Source organism: Taudactylus pleione, unplaced genomic scaffold, assembly GCF_031769625.1.
Source record: "Taudactylus pleione unplaced genomic scaffold, aTauple2 ptg000093l, whole genome shotgun sequence".
In the NCBI taxonomy this organism is placed as follows: Eukaryota; Metazoa; Chordata; class Amphibia; order Anura; family Myobatrachidae; genus Taudactylus; species Taudactylus pleione.
In genome coordinates, this window is record NW_028284495.1 from 33,041,554 (window position 1) to 33,055,348 (window position 13,795).

The window sequence follows — 13,795 nt, forward strand, 5'->3', positions numbered from 1 at the left end:
AAAGACAGTTATTTGTTAGCGGTAAAAAATATTTGTACATGGATTATATGTGTCACTTTCTTTATACTGTTAACTCCACAATAATAACTGTATTATGCAGCTTTCAGAAACAGCTTGCTATGCAGGTAAGCATTATGTATTTACAAAGTTTAAAACAAAGATAATAAAACATCAAAAAACTATTTTTACATTACATTAATGTCCCTACTATACTAGGTTTGGACAGCTCACGTGAAATTGAAAAAATAAATACAACAAAAATAAAATAACAAACACGTATAGGTCTATAAATACCTGGTAATATCTTCTGAAAGTTGAGAAGGATCAGGTGGGTAGAATTTTACATTAAAAGAAAACTGCCAAAAACCATCTGAAAGAAACAGAGAGACATTAAATGATTGCACATTTATTTTGTATTAGAATATTAGCCTGAGACTTTGTAGCTAAGAAGTGATGAGCCCATTGCTGTGCCCGTTATATAACAACAGTAATACAGAGATGTCTGCAGACAGACGATTTCAGCAAGTATTAGCTCATTTGAGACTCAGCGTGCTGCAAAACTACTTTCATAAGGACTGCAGCAGGAATACGCCGGAAGATGCAAGGTCATTATGTTGTACAGAAAAGCGGTAAAATCCAGATCTGAGTGAAAATAAAAGTGATGGGTGAGAATGCTGCTGGGAAGGATACACTGTGTGTAAGACATCCAAGCAGATTTCAGCTAAAAATAAAAATGATAATATGACAGAGAGCAGCAGTGTAATTATAACCGTGCCAGTGTGGACGTCTGGGAAAACATAACACGAGAACATGTGACTCTTCAAAGAATTTATATATATCAGGGTACCTATAACGTTTTACTGTATTTCAATACTTTTAGTAAATACAATGCAATACAGAAAACTAGTTTGTACTAAAAAAACTATTTCCTACTCCAGTGTTGGCTAACCTTGACACTCCAGCTGTTGTGGAACTATATATCCCAGCATGCCCTGCCACAGTTTTAGCATGCCCTAATAGCAAAACTGTAGCAGTGCATGCTGGGTTATGTAGTTCCATAACAGCAGGAGTGTCAAGGTTAGCCAACACTGTCCTACTCTGTAAATACATAGAGCCACAGAGAGTCACTTGCAACATAATTAATGCTTAGAGATAATAGGCCTGATTCAGAGGTAGACGCACACAGGCGGCTGCGTGTTTTGGCGGTCACCCACCTGTGACTTGGTGAAAATGGCGCTAAAGAGTCCTTCCCTGGTGTATATCCATGCGTGTGAATGTGCAAGGACTGAGACGCCCACTTTCAGCGTCTGAAGACGCTGTTATACCACCTGGTCCGTGTTTAGACGCAACCATCGGTCGCACCATTGAAACTTGCATCAGCCCTATGGCAGGTGCAGAGTTACTGTATAAGTATAACCTCCAAAGTGAACGATTGATCGTCTGAGTACGCAAACACTTCACGTCCGCGACACTCCCATAAGATAAGATGGACCATCTTTGTGCATCTGTTTAGCTACCTCCCATTCACCATCCAGGAACTCCCAGTACATACATCTCTAACACTGTGCATCTCAATGGCAACAGCGCCTTTGTGCGTACTCTGTGTAACGCATAAACTGTAGGACTTATTAGGTATTTTCGTGCACGCGCAACAGAAAACAAATTGCTCAACTCCATAAACATCGGCATTGCGTGTGGCTCAGAATCAGGCCAAATATTACAGTGGTTTACTCATTTTTTGCATTTAAATGATTAGTACTTTATTTAATTGTTACACCACAATACATATGATAGGAATAAGCCAAGGGCCAAACCAGCTTGGTTTAGCCTTTAACATGCTTGCTGCTGCTTTAGAAATATGGGCACACTCGCATGTATTCCCGCAGTGGCACCGGCTCACAGGCTATTACATTTAGCCCCAAGTCTTTTTATTTTATTCTTTTCGACTGTATTATTCCTAAATTCATTGTGTTATTAATAATTAAGTTTAAGCTAAGTGCATATTTACCCAATCCAGGAGATGTGGCTCTTATAATATGCTCATTACTTGCTCCCATTCCCATTCAAGCCCTCCCTGAAAACCTACTTCTTCAGGCATGCTTATCAAATGACCAAACAATACCTGTGTCCCTCTTTCGCTATTCTAGTACTACCTATCTACACAGTTCACAAAAACGTACATTTATTATCTTTCTTTACTATGGTCCCCTAAACCAATATTGCTATGTGAATGGATTGCATAGCCCCACTAAGCACTTTTGCCCATTACAATCTGCTGAAAACTAATAAATCAAACTATTTTACTAGATTTTAAGCTTGTGAGCGCAGAGCCTTCTAATCTCCTTGTCTAATACTACCCAGTCTTTCTGATCTTTGTTATAACCTTTGTTATAACCGATCCTATTCTCAAAGCACACGAATATCCATTTGCATTACCCACATCCCCAACATTTGCAAGGCAAAACATTGGTAAGGAATATAATTATTTAATACAAATATCTAAATCAAGAGAATTTATTTTATGCAGGAATCACTAGTGATCATGTCTTGCACTTTCCTGTCTGTCATCAGTGTCGTACTGTGATGCATGAGGACAGATATCCACTGCTTTCTCTATGGGGGGAATCCAAATAGCTGCGGGGTTTACCCCATGGCTAATTACCCGCACCACTTGGGGAAATGCTATTCTACTAAATAGCATTTCCTGCATGCAATAAATCAGGGGTTAACGTACGTAAACCCACTGATTTCACGTAAACTGCGGAATCAATGGGTTTCTCTGAGTGTTAAAGCAGCGATAGTGCTTTTTACTCACAGCCAATTGGATTCCCCCCTATGTGTCTAATGAACACTTGGATGTCCAACTTATGATCAATATATAAATGAAAGGTGGCTGATTTTAGCCTTCTATGTGTGATCCTGATGTAACTGATGGCAAGAAAATTATTACGAATTTCAACAAAATACAAGACACAACTTGGGCTGTGACCCTGAAAAGAGGAGGAACAGGTGGTGACTGTCTCGGCTAATATAATAGCTAGGCTGGTACTGGTAGGGTAACTGAGCTTCTGCTCAGGGAGCATCAGGGAAATATGTCTGCCACTGACTGCTGCCAAAATCTGTCCTCCATCCACACCCTATACTATAAGATTTTACTCATATCCCAGGTTAAAAACTCCTGTCTTATGCTGGGTACACACTGGCAGATATATTTGATGATCATTTGATCGGCCAATATATTTTATGCCCGCCAGCCAGTGTGTACCTGCGATATGTCTGTCAACGACGTCGTTCACAGATATATTGCGTCAGCTGTGCTGCACAGCCAATGAACAGATATATCTACTAGGTGTGTACCCAGCTTTAGACAATGCTGCAGGGCTACCCTGTTTACAAATACAGGACTGAATATTAGACACCAACTAAGGCTTATATACTACACAGTGCACACCAAGTACAGGTTGAGTCTCCAAAATCCAAATATTCCGAAATACGGAATAATTTTGTCATGACTGAGATAATGGAACCTTTGATTTATAATGGTTCAATGTACACAAACTTTGTCTAAGGCACAAATTATTAAAAATATAGTGTAATATTACCTGCAGGCTGTGTGTATAAGGTGTATATAACACATAAATGCATTCTGTGTGTATATTTGGGTCCCATTCCCAAGATATCTCATTATGATATGCAAATATTCCAAAATACAGAATATTCCGTTATCCAAAATAGCCCTCGTCCCAAGCATTTTGGATATGAGAGACTCAACCTGTATTCTGTTTAGCTGGCCACTCCTTAGCAACAGGTTGACCTTCTAAACTCTCAAAATGGTAAAACCGTATGAAGGAAATGAATAGAATGATGAGAAGTTAGTAAGATCATTATCTCTTCTCTAGTCTAGACATATAAAAGATCAGCATACTGTATAATGTCACCTAGGGCTGACGCCAGTTAAAATTGTGTTCGATGTCACTGTCAGCAGTATTATTTACTTTTTATTATATTATTTATTGCCAGTTATTTATAAAGAACACACATATGCAGCAGCGGTTTACAGAGAATATTCAGTGATTCATATTAGTCCCTACCCCAGTGGAGTTTACAATCCATATTCCCTATCACATTATGGTTGATATTTGTTGATAGCCAATTAAACTACCAGCATATTTTTGGAATGTGGGAGGAAACCAGAGTACCCAGATGAATCCCACTCACACACAGGGAGAATATACAAGCTCCGTACAGCTTAGGCTGTGGAGGGAGTTGAACCCAAGACCTCAGAGCTGTAGGGCAGTAATGCTAACCATTACACCAACCGTAGGTAAGGCTAATGTAAACAATTCAGATGACAGTCATCTACGAGTTCAAAGAAAACTTTGTAAAAGAGGAAATGATCAAAGGGATTTACAGAGCTATTTATTAAAGGCTAGGCTCCATGACATGGGCTGACCATCCTGGCGATGAGGAAAAATGAAGTGCTAGCTAATGCTATCACTTTACTGCTGGGTTCATACAACAAGCCGAACACCTGTGCATGCACAAGCATCAAGCCACGGAGGTGTAAAGAGAAGTAGCTGCAATTTGTATCAGGAAGAGATCTCTCTTTGGCTGGATTTCCCACATAGAGGGACTGATTCTGAGTTGGACGCTCCTGTGGTCGCTTTTACCTAGAGCTGCAGCATTATACTTACCGTATATACTCGAGTATAAGCCGAGTTTTTCAGCACATTTTTTGTGCTGAAAAAGCACCCCCTCGGCTTATACTCGAGTCATGCCCGCCTGGTACGCTGCTGAGTAGCGTACCATGCGGGCCGCGGTGCAGACTGTGTCACTGTGACACAGCCTGCACCGCGTGTTTAGCGCTGACCGGACGGAGTTCGGTCAGCACTACACACTGCCAAACACACAGCCGCCGGAGCCGGCAGCTATGTGTTTGGTATAATCAGCAGCCGCTGAGAGTCTGTCAGACTCTCAGCGGCTACTGCTGCTCCCACTGCGGGAGCCATCTTCCGGCTCCCGCAGTGGGTAATGGGAGAGACGTCGTCATGACGACGTCTCTCCCATTATGCAAAGCGCGGAGGAGCCTGTAGCAGCGTCGGGACCAGGAGCGGGGTTACAGGTAAGTGTTTGGTTTTTTTACATTTCTTTCTACTGGGGGGGCTACTACCGGGGGGTACTACCAGGGGGGGGGATATCACTACAGGGGGCACTACCAGAGGGGGGGGATTAATAATGGGGGAACTACCAGGGGGGGGATGTTGCTACTGGGGGCACTACCAGGGAGGGGGGGAATACTGGGGGCACTACCAGGGGGGATGTTGCTACTGGGGGCACTACCAGGGGGGGTTAATACTGGGGGCACTACCAGGGGGGGATATTGCTACTAGGGGCACTACCAGGGGGGGTTAATACTGGGGGCACTACCAGGGGGGGATATTGCTACTGGGGGCACTACCAGGGGGGGGGGATTAATACTGGGAGCACTACCAGGGGGGGATGTTGCTACTGGGGGCACTACCAGGGGGGGTTAATACTGGGGGCACTACCAGGGGGGGATATTGCTACTGGGGGCACTACCAGGGGGGGATTAATACTGGGGCCACTACCAGGGGGGGTATTACTACTGGGGGCACTACCAGGGGGGGATATTACTACTGGGGGCACTACCAGGGGGGGATTACTACTGGGGGCACTACCAGGGGGGGATTACTACTGGGGACAGTACCAGGGGGGGATTACTACCAGTAGCTGCTGCATTTCCCACCCTAGGCATATAATCGAGTCAATAAGTTTTCCCAGTTTTTCGTGGTAAGATTAGGTACCTCGGCTTATATTCGGGTCGACTTATACTCGAGTATATACGGTACTTTCATTTGTTAATGCAACATTCCCCCACAGTAAGTCGCTAACCGTGCATCTGAAAGTGCACGCCTATCCCGCCCACTGTTCTAGCGTCCGCATGCAACCGTCATCACCAGTATCGGAACTCGCATCAGCCCCATGCTAAGACACACGCCCATGACAATCCCATGACAGTCCCATCAGAAACAGCCACCCAGAAATGGCTAGTTCATATTAGTCTCCATTTGCACAAGATGCGGCACGGAGCACCTACTAGCGACAATGTTTTGTGATTCATATGCATGCAATCTCGGTTCCAAATTGAGAGACGCATCCATTTTCACAGATGCGGCCGACTCAAAATCACCCCCAAAGGGTGCAAGCGCAATCTTCAGATGGCTTTAGCTAATGGAGTCAAGCTCCAAAAAGATAAGCTTCTCTAAGCTTGTTAAATAGCCACATAATGCAGTCCCCACAGAAAACTATGAGGAAAGCAGCTTGGAGCGCTGTTGCTCGCAAGGCAGAAGATATCTTGGACAACTTCTGCTTGATAGCCTTGGTAAATAAGGGTTATACTTAATTCTTTAGACATACATAAACAGCTACTGTTAAGAGCCCACTTTTTCGACTGCATAAACCTCTCATTTCAAGTCTGCTACCATTGTAAAAATGGTATATAAAGCCACAATCGAAAAAGAAAGCACCTATCAGATTTATTGGTCAATTTGCAATCAGTCAATCAGAAGTGACCAATGAGAGCGTATATGGCCTTGCTATACTCAGACTGCATTTGCGTTTCCTTCCTCACTAAGCATAAGAGGCGCCATAAGTGTAAAATCTGCTACGGAAGTAGACACTTACTTATAGCATGTGTATTGTAGTATAAATTTGCATGTTTTACATTAAGCAAATGGGCATATGCCCAACTCAGCAAGATGTGCCCCATTAGCTGTTTTAAAACATTTTCCAAAACAACACTGGTTCAAAACTTTTTTAAAGTAGAAGTGTTGGTAAAACACAAGTAGTAAAACATTTTCTATATGTGCCGATTGCAAAATACAAAAATAATAATAAGTTTAGGTGTCAAAAAATAGAAAAAAAGGAAAAAAAAAACAAAGGACTCAAGAAGTTCAATACATTTATTTCATGATTATAGTAATGCAGCAGTATTTAGTGTATTTACATGTGTATTTTCATTTATTTTGCAGAAGATGCCAATTTAAAGTTATACTACTTATCTTCATAATTCCTAAATAATGGCATTCATACTGAATATTTTATATATTTTAGTGAAACTAAATATATATGATCTCATTTATTTATTTTGTCATCTGGAAAAACCCTCCTAAAGACAAAGGTTCAATTGAATATTTTGTTGCCCAACAAATCTATTTATTAATGGATTGAATATTTTCTAGGACACATTTCATTCCTCTGTAGTCCTCATCTTGTGGCTTAAAATATACTAAGTTGTGTTATGCACATTAAAGTACCATTAATATTATTGAGGATGTGACTCTTAAAATGCCTGATATACAAAGGATTTTATTTGACCAAGTAAATAAATTCACCTGTAGTGACTTCAACCACAGAACATTAGGGGTATTCAAGGATGGGGCTGACAAATTCTAGTCAAGACCATACATTTATAGGCATTTTACAATTTATTTTCTGTCTGAGAATGTCAGATCTGTGCAGTCACCTCTAAAACAAATTCAATTTATGTTACTTCTGCCTGGATAAACCATCCACTCAATACTACCCACTCATTCTTCTGTATGGCAATCTCTGCAGCGTATAAAAGGTGGGACCCTCTCAAACCCATTCTAATCTTCGATTTTACCAAGACTGAATACCAAATGACACAATAATTTCCATTGAAAATAGTTAACTTACTTCGTGTTTGTTTCTTGATTTCTTTAGCAGGGTCCAACCAGTTCTAGACAATCATTATAGAAATAACAAAATATGATCAAAGGCAATACAAAACAAACTAAAACAATACAACTGTTATGCATACACTTATAATAAAAAAGTATATTGTGACTTATTTTAAATTGTTAAGGAAGCTATACATCACCAAGGAGTTCTATTATCATTGTAAGACCTTGAGTCTATATACATGTAAATCCTTTTGATTTAAACAGTAAAGAGTATGTTAGCTCTTATAATATGGTAAGAGCAATGTACATGTAAGATCATTGGAATAGTATATTAAAATACTATGCTGTCTGCTTGGAGTCAAAGTCTAAATAAAATTAAATAGGCTACAATACAAATTAATTATCTATTTAAAATGACATCGTCTTTTGGATATTTTTGTAAACTCTGTCACTTCTGTATGCATGACGGCAGTGATGGGGGCTGGGGCAGTGCTTTTCTCTCTGAGCAGGAAATGGTATGTACAGATATGTCCACATACTTCTATCCTCCGTGCGCTACAAGTCATGCCACACAACGGGGGAGCTCCGCGTGACTTGGCAGCGCTGAGCATTATTTTCGTGCATCTCTTTACCTTCAAATGCATCTTAATCACACTGTGATTTGAATAGATAGAACAAGCAGCTACTGCTGATTAAAATTATATGCAGCATGCCTATGTTCTGTGTGTGACTGCGGGTGTATCTGCATGCGAAACACTACGTTACAGTGTTACAGCCGCTGACAATGTAACGTAGCATTTCTCATGCAGATACACCCGCAGTCACACACACAACATAGGCATGCTGCATAACATTATAATCAGCAGAAGCTACTTGTTCTATTCATATTGCTGTGCGAATAAGACGCATTTGAAGGTAAAAAGTCGCACAAAAAATTCTCAGCGCTACCGAGTCACGCCACGGCGTGGCACGACTAGAAGTGCTATTTAACGCGCAAGGAGACTAGATGTATGAGGACCCATCTGTAGTGTCGGCAGAGCTTAATTACTCCAAAGTGACAGGAGAGCAGCACTTCAATGAGCTATGAATGCTAGTGCTTTTCTTATGGCTGTCTGGTACTGGGTCCCTATGCCAGTTTATAATTATATAAACGTACCACATCACTGTTGTCAAAGAGCCTGCTTCAAAAATAGAGCTTACTGTATGGACAGCAGAATGATTGGAAGAAATGGCAGAAGTAATTATTCTATAACCAACACAATATGCAACGAATGAGAACAAAACATGTGAAGACTTTATTTGTGTTTATACAGATGAGGATTTAATGACTATCTTCCTGCATGAGCTTTATAGAGCACCCTCTTCTTTCCCTTATTTAACCCTCCATCTGTAGCATATGGATCACCTCTATTCTCATAAGCAGCCATGTCTTTACTTTCTCAATTATATTATTGGACAGGTCACTACCTCCCCAAGATGTCATTGGCTACAGGTTGCTCTATTCCCTTCCACTTCAAAAGCAGGTACACACAGATGGGCAAAAAAAAAGAAAAATGACAAAAGTGGCATCTTAAAACATTCCAGATAAAATGATCAACAGTGTTCTAAAATAGTTAATTTGCATAATATCATATATAAGATATAGTGATTTTGCACAGGTATTTATAGGTATATTTATTATGTAGAATACAGTGTAAACATATACAGTCAGGTGCATAAATATTGGGACATTGACAGAATTTTCATATTTTGGCCTCTATTCACTACCACAATGGCTTTGACATTAAACAAACAAGATGTGCTTTAACTGCAGACTTTCAGATTTAATTTGAGGGTAATTACATCCAAATCAGGTGAACGGTGTAGGAATTACAACGGTTTCTATATGTCCCTCCCACTTTTTAAGGGGCCAAAAGTAATGGGACTCGTTATTTCATTATCAATTAAGCAGGTAAAAGATCTGGAGTTGATTCTAGGTGTGACATTTGCATTTGGAATCAGTTGCTGTCAACTCTCAATATGAGATCCAAAGAGCTGTCACTATCAGTGAAGCAAGCCATCATTAGGCTGAAAAATCAAAACAAACCCAGCAGAGAGATAGCAAAACATTAGGTGTGGCCAAATCAACTGTTTGGATTATTCTTAAAAAGAAAGAAAGCACAGGAGAGCTCAGCAACACTAAAAGACCCGGAAGACCACGGAAAACAACTGTGGTGGATGACAGACGAATTATTTCCCTGGTGAAGAAAAACCTCTTCACAACAGTTGGCCAAATCAAGAACACTCTCCCGGAGGTAGGTGTATATGTGTCAAAGTCATCAAGAGAAGACTTCACAAGAGTGAATATAGAGGCTTCACCACAAGATGTAAACCATTGGTGAGCCACAAAAACAGGAAGACCAGATTAGAGCTTGCCAAACAACATCTAAAAAAGCCATTACAGTTCTGGAACAACATCCTATGGACAGATGAGACAAAGATCAACTTGTACCAGAGTGATGGGAAGAGAAGAGTATGGAGAAGGAAAGGAACTGCTCATGATCCAAAACATACCACCTCATAAGTGAAGCATGGTGGTGGTAGTGTCATGGTGTGGGCATGTATGGCTGCCAATGGAACTGGTTCCCTTGTATTTATTGATGATGTGACTGCTGACAAAAGCAGCAGAATGAATTCTGAAGTGTTTCGGGCAATATTATATGTTCATATTCAGTCAAATGCTTCAGAACTCATTGGACGGCGCTTCACAGTGCAGATGGACAATGGCCTGAAGCATACTGCAAAAGCACCCAAAGAGTTTTTTAAGGCTAAAAAGTGGAATGTTATGCAATGGCCAAGTCAATCCCCTGATCTGAATCCGATTGAGCATGAATTTCACTTGATGAAGACAAAACTGAAGGGAAAATGCCCCAAGAACAAGCAGGAACTGAAGGCATTTGCAGTAGAGGCCTGGCAGAGCATCACCAGGGATGAAACCCAGCGTCTGGTGATGTCTATGCATTCCAGACTTCAGGCTGTAATTGCCTGCAAAGGATTTGCAACAAAGTATTAAAAAGTGAAAGTTAGATTTAGGATTGTTTAGTTTGTCCCATTACTTTTGGCCCTTTAAAAAGTGGGAGGCACATATAGAAACCGTTGTAATTCCTACACCGTTCACCTGATTTGGATGTAATTAAATCTGAAAGTCTGCAGTTAAAGCACATCTTGTTTGTTTCATTTCAAAGCCATTGTGGTGGTGAATAGAGGCCAAAATATGAAAATTCTGTCAATGTTCCAATATTTATGCACCTGACTGTATTTAAAGTGCAATGTCATGGGTAACAGGATAACAGGACTGCCCCTATCCACATTGAAAATTATATTTTATCCTTCTAAAATGTGTTTTTCAAAAGAAAATTAGTATTTGTTGGTTCATACATATGTAAATTCAATTCAATTACAAGGTGTTCTCACTATGTGAATTAATACAGAATAACAACTTGAATACTGGAGTGTTTTGCAGAGATTTAAGCAACAATGGCCAGTCTATAATTATATGCTAATTATGTATGCATCTTCTAGCTACAATGGCTCGCCTTTGGCTCTGCTTTATCCTGATGACTTATGGAAGCTGGAAGGTACATGCCCAGCCTACAGATTCTAGCCCAAATCATCATCCAGCTACTGTAATAAGTAATATTTTAAAATTTTCAAATAGAAACAGTTATTCCCGCAGTCAAGTAACTATTGACCCACCATCAATTTGCAAATACATTCTGTACAAAGACAAACAGAAACTACTTCCTCACAGTTTTTAAGCTCAAGAAAAAAAGGCATTTAGGGTACATATTAAAATAAATAGCGTGTATGGGCGTCCCAGCTTTACATCTTTATATATTTTTTTTTTTGCATTCAAAGTTTTTATTTAAATCAACAAAAAAGTAGAAACACATCCACAGTATTCCACAAAAACAGAAAATTCAATTATTATACAACATAAAATAAATTACAAATAATATAAGACAAGTGAAAAATATACAACAAAGCCTGGAACAGAACATAGGGTAAAAAAGGAAAAGGAGGGGCGGGGGGGTGAGAAGGGAACCACCCGAGATAATATCCTAAAAATGTATTAAAATATGAGGTGAGTCAACAAGTTCCACTGATATGGCGGGAGAATCTTTAAACAGAAACCATGGTCCCCATATGTCTGTGAACTCTCTATATCTAGTAACCTCAGACATCATAAGATCATCCATAGACTCAGCTATAGTTGGGGGGTTCGGTGATCTCCAGTGGACTGGGATTACCGCCTTGGCAGCACTGTTGAGGTGTTTCATAATAGATTTTTTATATAAAGACACAGGACCCTCTATCTTATTAAGGAGCCAGAAATCAGGTTGTGAGCTAATGTCCTGGCCTACAATCTCTTTCGATAAAGATATCACTGAGTTCCAGAAGGGGCGTAAAGAAGCACATTCCCACTATATATGGGGCACATCTCCAACATGTAGCGGAAACACCAGGGTACATTTTAGCAAGGACTGAGGGGCATCTGTACTAGTGGGCCAAAACTTTAAACTGAGTCTCCACTACTGAATAGCTAACCGAACAGGATATAGTGGTCTGAAAAATCTTATCCCAATATTTGGGGACTAATTGTATACCCAGATCCTTTTCCCAGTCAGCTGTGAAGCGTGGCAATGTGGAAAATGTGTCTTCATTAAGTAATTTATACCCATAAGAGAGAAAATGTTGGGGACGGGACTGTGACTGACACATCGATTCAAAAGGAGTCGGGAGTCTACAAGCAGCCTCTTGGATCGATTTACTAGACAGAAAATGTTGTATAGGGAGATATCTCCATATTTCAGAGGCCGGTAGATCCCAAGTCTCTTGAATTTGGTTAAAAGAAAGCACCCCAGACAAGGACACCAGCTGACCAACACGCGTCACCCCAACCTGTATCCAATGTCGATATGTGGAGAAAATTACCCCTGGGGGAAATTCCGGATTATGAAAAAGTGGGGTCATAGGAGAGATTGTAGAGGAAACACATGGTCTTTTCCTTAATGATTTCCAAAGAGTAAGAGTCGGGCCTACAGTGGGGTGGGTAATAGAGGGAAAGGCCTGTAACCACGCTGTGAATCCAAGGCATGCTGAGAGACCGTGGCTCTCAAGCCTCACCCACTGTCTGTCAGAATCTGGTCGGGTCCATTCGAGGACTCTACTGCGGGCCACTGCTTCATAGTAAGTAAAGAAACCCCCCAAGTGTCTACGTCTGAAGACAACGTCATGTCTAAAGCGAGGTCGTCTTCCACCCCACACAAAGTCTCTCACCAAGCGGTGAATGTTCAGAAACCAGCTCTTAGGGACATAAATAGGGAGGGTCTGGAGCAGATAAAGTATTCTAGGAATATATTAATTTTGATTATACTCGCCCTACCCAACCACGAGAACGTACCCCGATGCCAGTCCCGAGATTCACTACTGATCTTTGCAAAAGGGGTAAAAAATTATCTGAATACAACCTGGACAGGTCACGGTTTAACCAAATCCCCAAGTATTTAAGCTTTGAAGGATGCCAGGAGAAGGGGAAAGAGGCCTGTAAACCTTCCGCCACTGTGGGGGGGAGTGAAAGGTTAACTGCTATAGATTTAGAGTAGTTTATTTTGAAATTATTGAGAGTACCAAAGTCCCGGAACTCAGAAACTAAGTTAGGTACAGAAATAGAGGGGTTGTTAAGGGCGGACAGAAGGTCATCGGCAAACAAGGCCAGCTTATATTCACGCCCATCTACAAATAACCTAGATATGTCCGGGTTTAATCTGATAGCCCTAGTCAACGCCTCCATACACAAAACAAAAATAATGGGGGATTAGGGGCATCCCTGCCTAGTGCCATTAAAAATCAGCACTGGGTCGGAAAGGGCACCATTTATCTTAATACGTGCCGTAGGTGTGGAATATAAAGCCAGGATCCTATGCAAGGAGGCAGGACCCAACCCCATGTGTACCAATAAACCCCTCATGAAATTCTAGTTTATTCTGTCGAAGGCCTTCTCTGCATCAGTGGATAACAGAAGAGCT

General features: G+C 40.8%; 1 protein-coding gene across 17 annotated transcripts in view; it reads right to left on the reverse strand.

The window, feature by feature from the left end:
- Nucleotides 1-13,795, reverse strand: part of EPB41L3 (erythrocyte membrane protein band 4.1 like 3) — a 311,810-nt gene that overhangs the window by 71,676 nt on the left and 226,339 nt on the right. For all 17 annotated transcript variants that reach the window (XM_088469653.1, XM_088469659.1, XM_088469657.1 and 14 more), the window contains exons 5-6: nucleotides 7,741-7,783; nucleotides 295-370 (exon numbers count right to left, since the gene is read on the reverse strand). In XM_088469653.1, coding sequence (XP_088325779.1) covers nucleotides 295-370; nucleotides 7,741-7,783 — 119 coding nt within the window. The remainder of the gene's footprint in view (nucleotides 1-294; nucleotides 371-7,740; nucleotides 7,784-13,795) is intronic.